Genomic DNA, 14,771 nt, shown 5'->3' on the forward strand with positions numbered 1-14,771 from the left:
GAAAAAAGATCAAACCAAAAAAATATCGGCCGTAGATCGGTCGAAAAAAACCGAACTATTCCGAGACCGACACAAGACCAGTCTCAGACCGACCCTTCTCAGACTCGAGACCGGTAGCCAAAGTTTATAAACCTATAATTTTTATGTTAATTACACAATTTTTAATCATGAATTATCAATTTTTTTCTTTTATAAATCAAACTGTATCATTTTTAATAAATCTTACTCTATCATTTTGATGTTAATCACATATTTATTAATGAAAAAACTCGAAATCGAAATAAAAAACCAAAAAATACCAAGACAGAATCGAATTGACACAGGGAAAGACCGTGAGACCGGATTAAAAAAGACCAATCCCTAACACCCAGTCCCCGAGTTCAACTTAACGAGAGAAAGGAAAGGAAATGAGTGGAAATGAGAAGAAAATAAAAGACATTGGTGTTCCCGAGTTTCATTAAAAGAGATAAGTGGAATGAAGTGGAGGGAAATTGGATGATCACTTTCCCTCCTAACTTTCTTTTCGATCTAGGAGGATTTGGAAAGAAAGAACAGAATGATTCATTTTCCTTCCACTTCTCTCAAACTCGGGAACACAAAAGAAAATTTTGTTTTTCTTTCCTTTCTCTTCTTTTGTCTCATGACTTTTTTTTCTCTTCTCTTCTTCTCTTTTGTTAAACTCGGAAACAAGACGTAAAAATACTAGACCGAAAAAATACCGGCCCGAGACCATGCTGGAAGGATAAAAAAATCGAGACATTTCCTTTTAAAGGGACGTTTCGAAACTTATCCGAGACCGACAATTGCATCTCTAGTTCAATCCGTCCGGCCCACTATACTTTACATAATGCTGTGCGAGCACGGGAGAAGCGAGCGCCTACGCACCTGCATTTCCATCACAACTTTTTCCATCGCCTCAGCAATAAAAAAAGTCCACTCTAATTTTCCCCATTCTGACTTCAGACAAGTACCCAATTCAATCAGAAAATCGACGAATCTCCCACATACATACATCGTCAACGATGGCAGATGAAGAAGACCATCAAGAAACAGAGCTCAGCGATAATCAGAAAATCGACATTGCCAAATGGTTTCTCCTCAATTCTCCCCCCGGTGAAATCCAATACGTCGCCAAAGGTACTGAATATCTCCCTTTTAATCTCAAACATGTACTACAAATTTTCTGTTTTTTTTTTTCTCTAATAATTACAGTTTCTTTGGTACTATATCCTTCCTGATTTTTTTCTGTGGGGATTTGTAGATCTAAGATCGGTTTTAAGGGATGACAATGCGTATCAAATGGCGGCTTCAGAGGCATTCCCCTTTTACAACAAAACGCATATTATTTCTCTCCAATTCCCAGATCGAAGTGGCGATGTATGTCTTTTCTATGTTTGTAGTTGATAATTTTTCCGCAAAACCCTCACATATTGCATCATAAAATAATTCTGAAATCTCCCGTTAAAAAGAAAGAAATCTCTGATTGACCTAATTCTCATAGTTTACAAGTTATGAACATGATCCAAGATATAAACAACTTGTTGATGATTACATGATAAACCTAATTGAAACAACTCATAGAGAATATGCAACTAAATCTAGAACTCTTCAACATTATGTTTATCACTATGAACTTCAATAAATGTTTGAGTTTCAAACTAAAGCAAAAGAATTAAAGATGAATGATGAAAATGACCAGAATTTTGCTAATAAAAGTGTTTTGTGATTATAAGTAGAGTGTTGGGGTGGCAACATCATGAAGAAAAGTGCGAGTGAAACTTACTATAGAGAGATTATAGTAACAAATGAAGCTGATATACAACTCACTAAAGGCTCTGGACTAGAGTATTAATGATTTTCTCTTAAATCTCAAGAATTCATTGTCCCCCAAAATATAACTTCTTACAAATTGACTAGTACATGACATCTGAAGAAGATCCTTAAACTGTTGTTTTTTGGTGTATAACCAATGTGTCGCATATTTTGCTCAACTAGTTCACATGCATCATGCAGAAAACTTCCTTTATATGGAAATTAAACTTTAGACCTTCCAGCCATGGGCCGTAGTCCCTAACAAGATGATAGCTTGACATTAAAATGTTAATTTGATTTGTCAACAAAATGTACTGAAAGAAAAAAAATCATTTTGTTGATTGCTATTGACTATTGTTAGTCAAGCCAACTCGTTTAGATGTGCCTCATACTCCTCACTCTAATATTTCTGCCTTGATATTTCTATTACTTAACAGAAAGAAAAGCGTAAGGTAAGACAATTGATAAACAAAAGATAACTAGTTTTTTTTCTAACCTATTCGATCCTCATCTTTCTTCTAGTGATTATACGGTATATGTGATCTATGGATAGTATTCATATTCTATAGATTGTTTTGCTCATTTAGCATGGCTGTGTCATAATGTATTGGTTGGAAGTGGGTGGATACTATTAAAATGAAACTACATGGTTTGTGTATGTAAAAGGTTTGATTGGCAGAGGCTATATACTCGGATGTATAGTAAGGATTATGATGAAAAGCTTGGTCCACAAGCCAAAAGTCTACCAAAATGACATAAGTTATAACAACCGTCTGGTTTTGGATGAGTCATCTAAGATGTGTTGTCTTGAGTTTAGTTTTTTGTGTTTCTCGTAAACCTTAAAAACTTCCGGGATGATAGATCACTCAGTACTTTTCTTGAGAGAAAATGGTCACAAACAATAATGTTGCTGTTATATGCTGCCAACATACTTATTGTCGGTGATGATTCCAAAAGTAAATTGCTACACTCACTTCTTTAATTCAAAGAAAATTCATGCTAAAAATCATGAGAGTTGTAAGTATTTGAAGTTATCACATCACCCTACAGAGATCATCTGTTGGCAAAACCACTACCAAAAGCTCATACAAACCCTCTTGATGACATGTTTGGTGTGCTTGATATATATATATATATATATATATATATATATATATATATATATAATGCTTTGTTCTCGGTCAACAGCACACTAAAGCGACGTGGTTATAAGTGTTTGACAACAACTTGAAGAAAGAAGAAGATATGTGGAAACGAACTCTAATGGGGCTTAAGTAAAACGGAAATACAAGATATGAATTTCCACCACTCTAATCTTTTAAGGAACAAAAATCCACCAAATTAAAGATAAAGGAATCAGGAATCCACCTCTCTAATCTACCAAGGATATTAATTGATCAAGATTGAAGACAAAGGGAACACTTCAAACCTCCAAGATCAAAGGTGTGTAAAGAACATGAAGATTTTGGCAAAATAGAGATAACTCCAAATTCATAATCATCTTAATCTGATTGATACATGGCTGGAGCCTCTAATATTTAGAGAAAAATCAAATATAGAATCTGGTCAAATTACAAATCTAAAAGATAAAGATTTGTCACAAAAGTTGGCCAATAATCAACAGAATAAGTTTGCAGCAACTTGCACCAAAACAGTAAAATCCAGCAAAAACATCAATCTTTCTTTCAGAATAAGTTTGCAGCAACTTGCACCAAAACATCAATCCTTCTTTCAGAAAAAGTTAGCATCTTCTTTTGGACAAATTTTTTTCCGTCTTTAATATTTGATCTTGCCCTCCCTCCCCCTCCTTCAAAATCAAGGCTAAAATGGCTGGAAACTTGACATCATTCTTCTAAGATAATTAATTGCCTATTCATTCTAAAATCACATACATATCATGTACATGTCATGTGATTATGAAAAGTGGATACTTTACGAAAATGACTCCTAGGCCAAGTTTTGAAGCAAGGTAACTCCTTTGTTGAAAATAGGATTTTGCCCAATAGCTTCTCAAAATGTGATATAGTAGTTAAGACGACAACCATTGCTTGACTTGTCCACAACTTCCTGAAAAAAGAATTGTGTTCTAAATTACAGCTTCAAAGTATTCCATTAGTTGAGAGAATCGTTCCTTTAATGTGTGTTTTGATAGTTTCAAGATAGTATGTTACTAATATAAGGCTTTTGCACTATTTTCTCCATTCCACAACATTATGCACTAGATTCACTTTCACTAATTATGCAAAAAGTTTATTAATAACATGACAAAATTGCGGTTTCATGCTTTTTTGTTAGTTTGTGTTGGTGTGTGGCTTTTGTTTCTGTATTTGTTTTTTTTTGGTTGCATTATAACCATTGGGATATTAATAGTTATAACTTCTTGGCTAGCTAATTTCTTGAATGAAATTCTTATATTCAATACAAGTTGAAGTTTGTGATCAATGAATAAGGTTTTGGAGATTATGCCCATGCAATGCGATCTCTAATTTGTTTCTAGGCAGAGTTTGATGAGCGGGCAACTAGTGTGAATTGATTTACTTAGCATATACCATTTGTGAATTATTTATTTACAAATAAAAAATAACTTGGTGATGTTATATTTTTGCAGTCATTTAGAGCATAGTATAGCTACTGATGTTGACACTCTGCCAATTCTCACTTTCACTCCGTGTGACACTGTCTTTGCAGGTGCTGGTTTCCTCGTTTAGCGAGATCAGTGAGGATGAATATCTTGATCCTAGGACTGCACAAGTTGGTAAAATTGACCATGTGAAACAAGTAAGTGCAACATAATATTATCTGTTTGCTGCTAAGTTAGAGTTATTGATGATATGTTTCAAAGTTGGCATTTAAAAAAAGTTAATGCCAAAATATCCACCAAATTAAGTTGCTCGAGTGTTTTGCATGAAAGCAAATATATTCGGCTTCTCATCAAAACTATAGGTAATTACCTCCTACATTGTGTGATTGACTTCAATAATAGTTCATTTAGTCAAATGCAGAATGATTAAGTGCAAAAAATAGCAACTCAGCCATTCCAAAAAAAATAAGGCTGTCTTTAGTTTGTCAAATGTTTTTGGAAGGATTGGAATTTTTTAAAGGAACTGGAATCTATAGGGATCCGTCAGCCGCTCGGTTGGTACGAAATGGCATAAAATTAATTATAAAAATCAAATAAACTTTGAATTTTTATTTATATGCAAGTAATTTTCATTTATTGTGCGTGCATATATATATATATATATATATATATATATATATATATATATATATATATAATGAGGGTATATTGGTTTTTTAATATAGAATATAAAGAATGTAATTGAATTCTTTCCATGCTCCCCAAGAAATGGTGAAATCCATCTAACATGGAATCTGAAGGATCCGATGGAATTGAGTTGCGTCCATTTGGCAACAAAAACACCATCGAAACACACCGTAACGGTGGAGGGAGTCCTTCCCTCTCAACCCACTGCCACATCAGCTCCACATCAGCTTTTCTCCCTCCTCTCTCTTCCATCTTTCCTAATCCACAACACATGGAAATCCTATCTTCCCAACCCACTCAACCCGCCATATCATTATTTTTAATAATTAAAAAAATACAAATTAATATATATATATATATATACACACACACACACACACGATATGGTTCTCTCTAATCTTTCTGATAGAGACGTAAAGTCTTCTGTTTTCCAGATTTGTTCTCTACTTTTGTAATCTTCCATACCATCACAAATTGGATTGTAATTTTTTCAATTTATAAAGTGATCCATGCATGGATCATGAAAGCCCAAAATGTGGTGGATTATTGATTATTAATGGGCTAGAAGGTGGTTTGGGCTCAATGGTTGGGTTGTGCGTGGTAACCCACTTATTGGATTAGGGTTGCATGAAGGCTAGGGCAACGTTTTTAAGACATCTTTAATGCTAAAAACCGTTACTTTTTGTTTCATAAAGCCTCCTAGCCGTTTTTGACACTCTTTGGTGGATTAGGGTTACACTTTAATGCTTCTTATGGCTCCTTAATGGAGCATGGACGTTTTTTTTCCTTCTCAAGTGTCTTGGATGTTTTTTTTTTGTTATTTCAAGAGTTTCCTTTATTTTCATTTACTAGTTTTAACGAGTTGTTGGTTGGTTGGCTTGTAACCACCAACTATGTAATAAAGGCTTCATATAAAGCCAAGTTTATGCATAGAAAAAGTAACACACGAATTTTTAATCAAAAGAACCTTTGTTCACCTTAAATTATTGTTATAGTTCACTATTTGTCATAGTTGAGACGTGTTCTTGACTTGATTTGAATTCAATCCAATAGGTCTTAGATTGTTTTCACCAGTATACAACTTAATAGGTCTTGAGTTGTTACTAATCTATCCATTTCCTTCCATACATTTGTGGTTGTTATTCTAGCTTAATTTACCTAAACACTACCCTACTCACTAAATCAAGCCCATACACGCATCATAAAGATGGCAGAGGCTAGGATTGAGTCAAGGCAGAACTACAATGGTTATGGTTGTGATGCTCCCTGTTGGTGCCAAGATTGGGAGTTTTAAAAATGGGAATTGTGTCCATCCTATTAAATAAAACAGCTAAGAAAGTGTTTGACATGATGAACAATAGCACAGCTGTTTCTGGGACTTGCTAACAGAGACTGAAAATCTATTTCTTCTCTTATTATTAAGTGTTGAATCTTTTATTGTTTAAATAATTTTTTTGTAATTTGTCATCGTATACATTTACCTAGTTTATTACTAAAATTTTAAACCAGAAGTAGTTATTACAATTTAAAAGTTAATATAGATATCTCTTTTCCTATTTAAAAAACTTTTTTTGATGAAAAGTTAGAAAATGGTAATGTTGTCAAATTCCGAATCAATTGACAAAAGATACAAACCAAATAGAAAGATAAAAAAGAATGAAACTGAAATTCTTTCCGTTTCTGCCAATCAAAAGATTGGAATTCCTTCAAATTCCAATTCCCTCGACAGATTCCAGATCCTTCTAAACAATCAGTCGGGTAGCATAAGATTTAGAGTGGTTAGAGGCTATTATTGTTAGCATAGTTATGAAGTCATCAGCTGCTGCCATTAGGATTAGAGTGGAGGGCAGAAACGCAACTCAGTAACTTTCTGCTTGGTTCTTGAAATCAGTTAGTAGCATAAGATTTCCGGAATTTTTGTATTCAGTGAATTCTATTCTTTCATGCTCTCTTAATATGTTTCTGTTTTGGAAAAAATACAAAAAATATTGGTATGAGAGAGCAAGGTTTAAAAAGGCTGAAACAGGCCTCGAGGCTTTTGCCCTTAGCCTCACGAGGCTAACTGAGGCGTAAGCCTCACGGGACTACTAATATATAATTATATATCTCATAATTTTATATCAAAATGAGAAATAAGAAAAGTTAGTAGCTCAAATGTGTAGCACAAAATCCTTAAATGTCAGATGTTAAGCCTTCCGATTTAGAGAGTGGATTTAAGAAGGTGCGAAGGTGAGAGAGAAAGAGACGAGGGAGGTTTATTAGGTCACAAAGGGTTTATGAAGTCTGTTAAGTATACATATAGATAAAGAGAAATCAAATATCCTCCTACTTTTTTCTCCTATCATCTTCCTACAAACTTAAGATTGTGATATTTTCATATTTAATAAAATTAATAAATTTTTGTTAATACTTGTCATCATCTAAAAGTGGTAGGAGGATGGGTAGGAAGAATAAATAGGAGGATATTTAATTTATCTATGATAAATAGGTTATAGTCAAAGAGTTACTAATTGAGTCAAAGTAAAAAAGTAAAAAAAAAAGGTCAAAATGTCAATGAAAATAATCAAAATAGTGTGTCTGATGCATCTTAAGCCTCAACACCTGGCCTCAGAGCCTTACACTGCCTCACACCGGTGAGGCTTAAGCCTCATTCTAGCCATCTGAGGCTTAGGATTTGAGGCTTTTTTCCCTCGCCTCAGCTGAGGCTAGCCTCGAGGCGTAAGCCTCAAAACACCTTTTTAAACCATGTGAGAGAGAGAGAGGGAGGGAGGGGGGTTTCTGTATAATTGCAGGCACTATTTATTTAAGAAGTAATTTATTAGATGTAAGTGCTACATTACACTGAATCCCTTACTATATCATAAGGTAAAAAAGTAATGCTTCTTTCATCCCAATTATGTGATACGTCTCTTATTGAAAGCATGATGAATTAAATGATGTATATGTATTGATGCCTAGGGAAAGTAATTTATTTGTTTAGTTTCTTCACTTGCAATATATATGATGACATGCTAAATTGGTTCAGATCTGTACAGATATAAGACCAGCTAAAGATGAGGAACTTCCAACCCCCTACATAGAAGAGTACCGGTAACCCTCCTCTTGTCTAGATAGATATCTGTAACCTTCTTGTCTAGATTTCTTTGAATATGCCTTTCTTTTTGAGTAGTGTAGTGTTGATTGACTCATGAAAATGAATCCACACGATGTTAGCAGTACAAAATCATTGTCATTGTGCAAAAAAGATGTGTGATGTAACCACCCTAAACCTTGAGTTGAAAAAACATGGTAGAATGTTGTTCTTCAGTATGAGGAAATAGGTTGTTATTTGAAGTGTATAAGGTCTCGTAATTCACAGTTATTTTATATTACTCCTTCCAGTTCAGTTAGTTACTAGACTTTGACTCATGTGTGTGAACTTGCCTTTTCATTGTTAGTAATAAATCTTTGATTTCCCTTGTGCTTAGAAACTGTAAAGATCAGTAGTCGACTGATGTACTGAAGTAAGTAATAACAAGCAAAGTTTGTTGTTTTGTACAAAATGGTGTTTTTGTTGCAGATGTGCACTGGATGCAGAAGTGTGTAAGTACGTTGCAGAAGCTTACCCAAAAGGTGTCTGCTCGGTTTACTGTATCAGTGGAAAAGATGTGGAAGAACCTGGATCTGATTTTGAACTTGTCGTCTTGATTACAGCTACTCGACTGAGCCCTCAAAACTTTTGGTACATAACACGTATTACCTTATTTCTTCTAATTAATTAAATTCTTTATTCTTGCTTTTTCCCCTTAATTATTGTTTTGATTCTCTTTATCTGGGAAACTAATCTTATATATGTTACTACTTTCATCTTTTACCTTATTATTAGTAATGGAAGTTGGCGCTCAATATGGAACATTGAGTTCATGGATGAATTACAAACTGTGGAAGTAAGAGGAAAAATGCAGGTATCGTTATTCTTTGTCCATAAAAGATAAAATGGTGTTTGCTTTTTTTTTTTTTTCCTGAGAAAATAACCGCACACCTGGAGAAATGGAAGGAAAAAATAAATGAGGACAAAGTTTGAACTTTATGGGAAAGCTTGATTTTCTTGACTTTCTTTGTTAAGTCATTCTTTCTGCATCAAGTAAAAAAGGAACATGTACAATACATATAGCTTTCTGATTTAATAAGTCCATTAAGTAAGTTAGAAAGAAACAGTAGCTTAGTGTTATGTTGTGCATGCAATGCAGGTGGGTGCTCACTATTTTGAAGAAGGGAATGTCCAGCTAGAGGCACAACATGAATGCAAGGATTCAACTATGTTCCAGGTTGCTATGCCAACTCACCTCACCTGCATGTGGTATTCTTTACCTTGACCTTGGGGTTTAAGTCCATAAAGACCCCTTTCTGGACTAATGGGACAAAAGTTGTCCCCATGGAAAAAGATGGGACAAGGGCTCGTCTGTGCAAAAGACTTGAATGCCCTCATCATCCTCATCAAAGCTTTGTCCAGCTGAAGAACTATATGCTGCTAGTTGCTGTAGGTGATGGTGATTCATTCTTTCTGCATCACATAGAATCTGTTAAGTCATTCTTTCTGCATTAAGTAAAAAAGTAATCTAGGTGGGGTGGAATGCAGTACTAAAATGTAGGTAGGACTGTAGGATGCAATGTTATTGAAAGCAGCAGAGCAGATGAAGGGTGGGTGGGTCCATGTAGACATAATCAGTTCCTAAACTGCTTTGGGTTCCATCTAATTGTGCTATTAAGTAGAACTTTAGCAGATTAAGGCCCTGGTAAGTGTTGTCTGAATAGATTTGGGGGCAAAAAACTAAGAGCAAATTTGTAAAAGGTTAGGAGTTAATGGAGAAAACCTTCTTTCTCTGGTTTATAACTCGTACTTTCCGCATTAATTTTTAATTTTAATTTTTTTTATTTTTAAGAACAGCGATGAATTTTACAAATAAAAATAATCACCGGGGAAGTGGTATAAGTCCAAAGAGTAAAGAAGTTAGTTGCATAACCAAAACATGAGGCATAGACAATACAATGCCGCCAACAAGTGCTAGTTCCCAAAATATGCAATGAACTTTGAATTATGAAAGAGGCCAGAGCACCAACTTGATGGAAAATACTTACTGGTTGCCAAAAACAACATCTTTCAACAGCCTACTTGCTCCATTCAAATGAAACCTTTTGCTTTTCTTTCTGAATTCTGATTTTAAAATTTCACTCACTGATGACCGACTGACCAAATAAGAGATTACAGAAAAGCTGGAAGTTATCTATATATAAACATGTTAATGGACCAACTGCATATGGCTTTTTTCTCTTCAGTCAGATCAAATATCCCAAAATGTGATCCCTATGGCAGTGTGTCTTTATTTATACTATAGTACTCTCTGTGATCATTATTAGGTTTGTTTCTTGAAATCCTTCCTGTTAACCTCTGCCCTGCTGTGTGTCTTTACAGTCACCTGACGATTCTTCTTTTTCATTGGCCAACATTATTCGCCACCATGAGACGGAGTATATGAGTTCTCTTGAGGTGGGTGGTCTTCACTTCCTACTTTAGTTACCATTCATTTAACATGATTATTCCTGACATTTCATTTGCTTGCATATTGGCAGACATCTTATTCCAATTTGCCAGATTCCACATTTAAGGTACTCACTCATTTATGCGTTCATAAATCTATTCTGTTAGGTATATGATTATTATTTACCATTATTCAAAAACATTTTTGCATTATATTATATATGTTGATGTTGACTTTAGACCCAATTTACGTGAACTTGGTCCTAGAAAAAATAAATGTATCCTTTTAAGATGAATATATATATATATATATATATATATATATATATATATATATATATATATTTCGTATTTGGTAAGGTAGAAGAGGATATAAACATGGTAATTGTACATCCAATCTGTTTGCCGAACGCTGTTACTTTATTAGCTACCAACAATAATAGTCAAAGAAAACAATATATGTGTGTGCTACATAATATAAAAAAACCGCTATACCACACTATTTCAAATCATGGATTGTGACTGCTGTTTAATATTTTAATTTTTTTTTGTTAACAAGAAGCATGAATAAGCAGTTTTTACTGTGCTGAACATTTGTTAATACTTGTCGTTGGATCTTTTTCTGATGTAAATGGGTATAAGGATAAGGCTAAAGACAAATAGGTAAGTTAATGGTATGTTCAATGGCTCGAGTAGGAGTAGGAGGAAGCCCTTGTGGTGCATGGTGGCAGGATTACCAGTGAAACACCCCCCCTCCCCCCCCCCCCCCCCCCCCCCCCCCTCTAGAAGCTGTATTATCAGCTTTCCCAACCGAAACTAGTTGAGCTTATTGGGTTAAGCTGAGAGTCAAATTCAGTTTCTGAATAACACCTATCTGCCTTGGCTCGGAAAATGTTATATTATCATGTTTGCCAATTAAAAATGACATCTCCCATATCCATTTCTGTTTCATAAGGGGGGGAAGGGTTGATAGGTTTTGTGTTGTTATAAGGACTGGATGGAGTGTGAGAAATAATAAATTGTTTGAAGGCAGATCTTCCCTGGTAACAGGAAGCATAGTCGTTTACTTTAAAAAATCTATTCAATTCTAGCATTCAAGTTTTAGTAATTATAGCACGGAAATGGATGATAGGTTGAGGAAAAAGTAAGTTATTATTTGTTGCATTTAAGATTTGTTTCCAAATTGTATGTGACGCAGGATCTGCGTAGGAAGCTTCCAGTTACGCGGACATTATTCCCATGGCACAACACCATGCAGTTTAGCCTGACAAGAGATATCACAAAGGAGCTCGGAATCGAAAAGTAGATTGCATCGAGTTTTAGTTGCATGGCATGTTACGTTTGCTTTTGATTTTTCGATCAACTGTGTCTGTTGCTATTATGTCTTTTTCAGAGTGTGACGTTTGCTTGCTATTCATTCAATACTTATCCGTTTCAGTACTTGTCCTGTCCTGTCCTTCCACAAATCAATTTAGTAAAAGAACATATTTTCATATTTGTTGTGCAAAGTGCCCACTAGTCTTAATGATTTGGTGTTGGTGTTATTTTTTGTTCAATAACTCAGGGTGGTTACGTGGTCTTTTTCTTAGTCTTAGTTTAGTTCTCTGAAAAATTGAAATTGAAGTTAAAAGTTTTGGTCGTCTTATTTAATTTTCGCTATCACTTCAATTCTTTAAAACTCTCGATATAAAATCATTAACTAATAAATTTTTGTCACTGAACGATTAATAAAATTCTAGTTACTTTTCGAATTTTGTTCCCATTATAATCTTTTTTCTCTGGTTTATTAATATTTTCTACATTTTTCTGCTTTGATTGGCCCACGCTTTTAGTAAATCTTTTTATGTGTTTGAAAACATGCGGTTTGGGTTTTTTGTTGCCTTAAGCTCATTATTAGTCTCATAAATTGTAAAGAATAAAAGGACCAAATATGGATATTCGATCAGGTCTTGTCTTGAGTTCAGCCCAAAAGCTGGTAAAAAATGCAAACCCTTGTAGCTGTAAAGTGTGGTAAACTTTTTACCAGATGCTACTAGATTTCTTCCTCAACAATCAATTCTCTCCCTATGAATGTATTAAGGTTGGCATTTTACCCCCGGTAAAAAGGAGGAAGTGGTATGGTGCCATCTACAGGTTCTTCCACGAAGTTAAGGCTCTCAAGAGTCTCGTTGGATAGACACTTTTTCAAGTTCGAGACGTGGAAAGTAGGATGTATGTTATTAAGTTTGTGAGGTAGATTGAGTTTGTAAGCCACAGGGCTGATCCTAGCGAGGATCTCGAAAGGCCCCACGTATATTGGATTTAGCTTTACCGAAGCGTATCATGCCCTTCTAGGGTGAGACTTTCAAAAGAACGTGGTCTCCCACCTGGAATTCCAAAGGTTTCCTTCGCTTGTCTGCATAGCTTTTCTAGTCGGTCTCTAGAGGCTTTCAATCGTGCACGAATTTGAACGATCTTCTCTGTCGTTTCCCGAATGATCTCCGGACCCGTGAGAGTGCTGTCAGGAATCCGTCCTTTAGCCAACTGGGTGTCACCCACCTTAGCCCAACACAGAGGGGATCTGCACTTTCGGCCGTAGAGGGCTTCAAATGGAGCAACCTTTATGCTCGTGTGATAACTGTTATTGTAGGAAAACTCAACAAGGGGTAGATGAGTATCTCATGCCTTCCCGAAATCTATCACACATGCTCTCAACATGTCTTCTAAATTTTGGATAGTCCTCTCACTTTGTCTGTCGGTCTGCGGATGGTAGGTTGTACTCATGTCCAACCTAGTTCCCCGGGAACTTTATAGCGACTGCCATAACCTCGAAGTGAATCTACTATCTCTATCAGAGATAATGGATATGGGAACACCGTGCAGTCGTACTATCTCCCTAATGTATGTTTTGGTTAGTTTCTCCATCTTGTTAGTTTCTTTGATGGACAGGAAGTGTGCGGACTTTGTTAACCTGTCTACAATCACCCAATTGGTATCAAGACCACCCATTGTCTTGGGCAACTTGGTTATGAAGTCCATCGTGATCCGCTCCTACTTCCATTCCAGTATCTCCGACTGTTGGAGTAACCCTGATGGTTTCTGGTATTCGACCTTAACCTTTGCGCAAGTAAGGCATTTACTCATGAAGGTAGCAATCTCTGCTTTCATGTTAGGCCACCAGTATAACTTTTTAAGATCTAGATACATCTTATCTGAAACTGGGTGGACGGAATATCGAGTGTTGTGCGCTTCAGTCATGACCAAGTCTCTGAAACCACCGTGTTTCGGTGTCCAGATTCGGTCCATGAGATATAAGGCTCCGTCACCTTTGACTTCCAAGTTCTTATCCATCCCTCTCAGGGACTCACCCGCCACATTTTTAGGTTTCAAAGCTTTGAGCTGGGACTCCTTAATTTGTGTGGACAAGTATGAATGGATAGTCATAGTCAATGATTTGACTCTACAACCAAAGTATTCCTTCCGACTTAGGACGTCAGCTACTACGTTGGCTTTACCGGGATGATAATGAATTTCGCATTCGTAGTCATTGAGTAGCTCGACCCACCGTCGTTGTCTCATATTAAGCTCCTTCTGGTGGAATATATGTTGAAGGCTTTTGTGGTCCGTAAAGATAATGCTTTTCGTACCATACAGGTAGTGTCTCCAGATCTTTAGGGTGAATACGACTGCTCCTAACTCAAGATCATGGGTGGTGTAGTTGACCTCGTGTGTCTTCAGTTGTCTTGAGGCATAGGCGGTGACCTTACCTCGTTGCATCAGGACACAACCAAGCCCTTGGTTGAATGCATCACAATAAACCACGAAGTCTTCTGTCCCTTCTGGGAGGGACAGTATCGATGCGGTGCATAAGGCTCGTTTTAGTGCTTGGAATGCCTTTTCTCTTTCCAGTCAAAGGCCACTCCTTTTTGGGTCAATGTAGTCAGAGGCTTCGCAATTCGCGAGAAGTTCTGAATGAATTTGCGATAGTAGCCAGCGAGGCCTAGAAATTGACGAATTTCCGTAGGCGTCTTCGGTGCTGACCAGTTCTCAATGGCTTTGATTTTGGAAAGGTTCACGTGGATTCCCTCTTCGCTAACCACGTGACCTAAGAATTCGACTCTTCGGATCTAAAATTCGCACTTTGAAAACTTAGCGTAGAGTTTCTCTGACCGTAGTGTTTCTAAGATCAGCCAC

At 36.0% G+C, this 14,771-nt stretch overlaps 1 protein-coding gene across 1 annotated transcript; it reads left to right on the top strand.

Annotated features, from left to right (window-relative positions):
* Nucleotides 1-861: 861 nt before the first annotated feature.
* CPA (Subunits of heterodimeric actin filament capping protein Capz superfamily) lies at nt 862-12,093 on the top strand. The gene is made up of 10 exons (XM_079012226.1): nt 862-1,137; nt 1,262-1,377; nt 4,501-4,590; nt 8,106-8,170; nt 8,640-8,801; nt 8,946-9,024; nt 9,310-9,387; nt 10,533-10,607; nt 10,691-10,726; nt 11,797-12,093. Exons 1-10 carry the CDS (start codon nt 1,023-1,025, stop codon nt 11,902-11,904), a joined length of 924 nt encoding a protein of 307 aa, XP_078868352.1. The 5' UTR covers nt 862-1,022; the 3' UTR covers nt 11,905-12,093.
* The last annotated feature ends 2,678 nt before the right edge of the window (nt 12,094-14,771 follow it).

This window comes from Lactuca serriola, chromosome 7 (genome assembly GCF_051521515.1).
Source record: "Lactuca serriola cultivar US96UC23 chromosome 7, Lser_US96UC23_V15, whole genome shotgun sequence".
NCBI classification, from domain to species: Eukaryota; Viridiplantae; Streptophyta; class Magnoliopsida; order Asterales; family Asteraceae; genus Lactuca; species Lactuca serriola.

Excerpts from the sequence above, each read along its gene's own strand:
- CPA (XM_079012226.1), top strand. The coding sequence starts at position 1,023 with ATGGCAGATGAAGAAGACCATCAAGAAACAGAGCTCAGCGATAATCAG. Across the intron at positions 1,138-1,261 it reads AATCCAATACGTCGCCAAAG|ATCTAAGATCGGTTTTAAGG; the intron begins GTACTGAATATC and ends GGGGATTTGTAG. Across the intron at positions 9,388-10,532 it reads AGGATTCAACTATGTTCCAG|TCACCTGACGATTCTTCTTT; the intron begins GTTGCTATGCCA and ends GTGTCTTTACAG.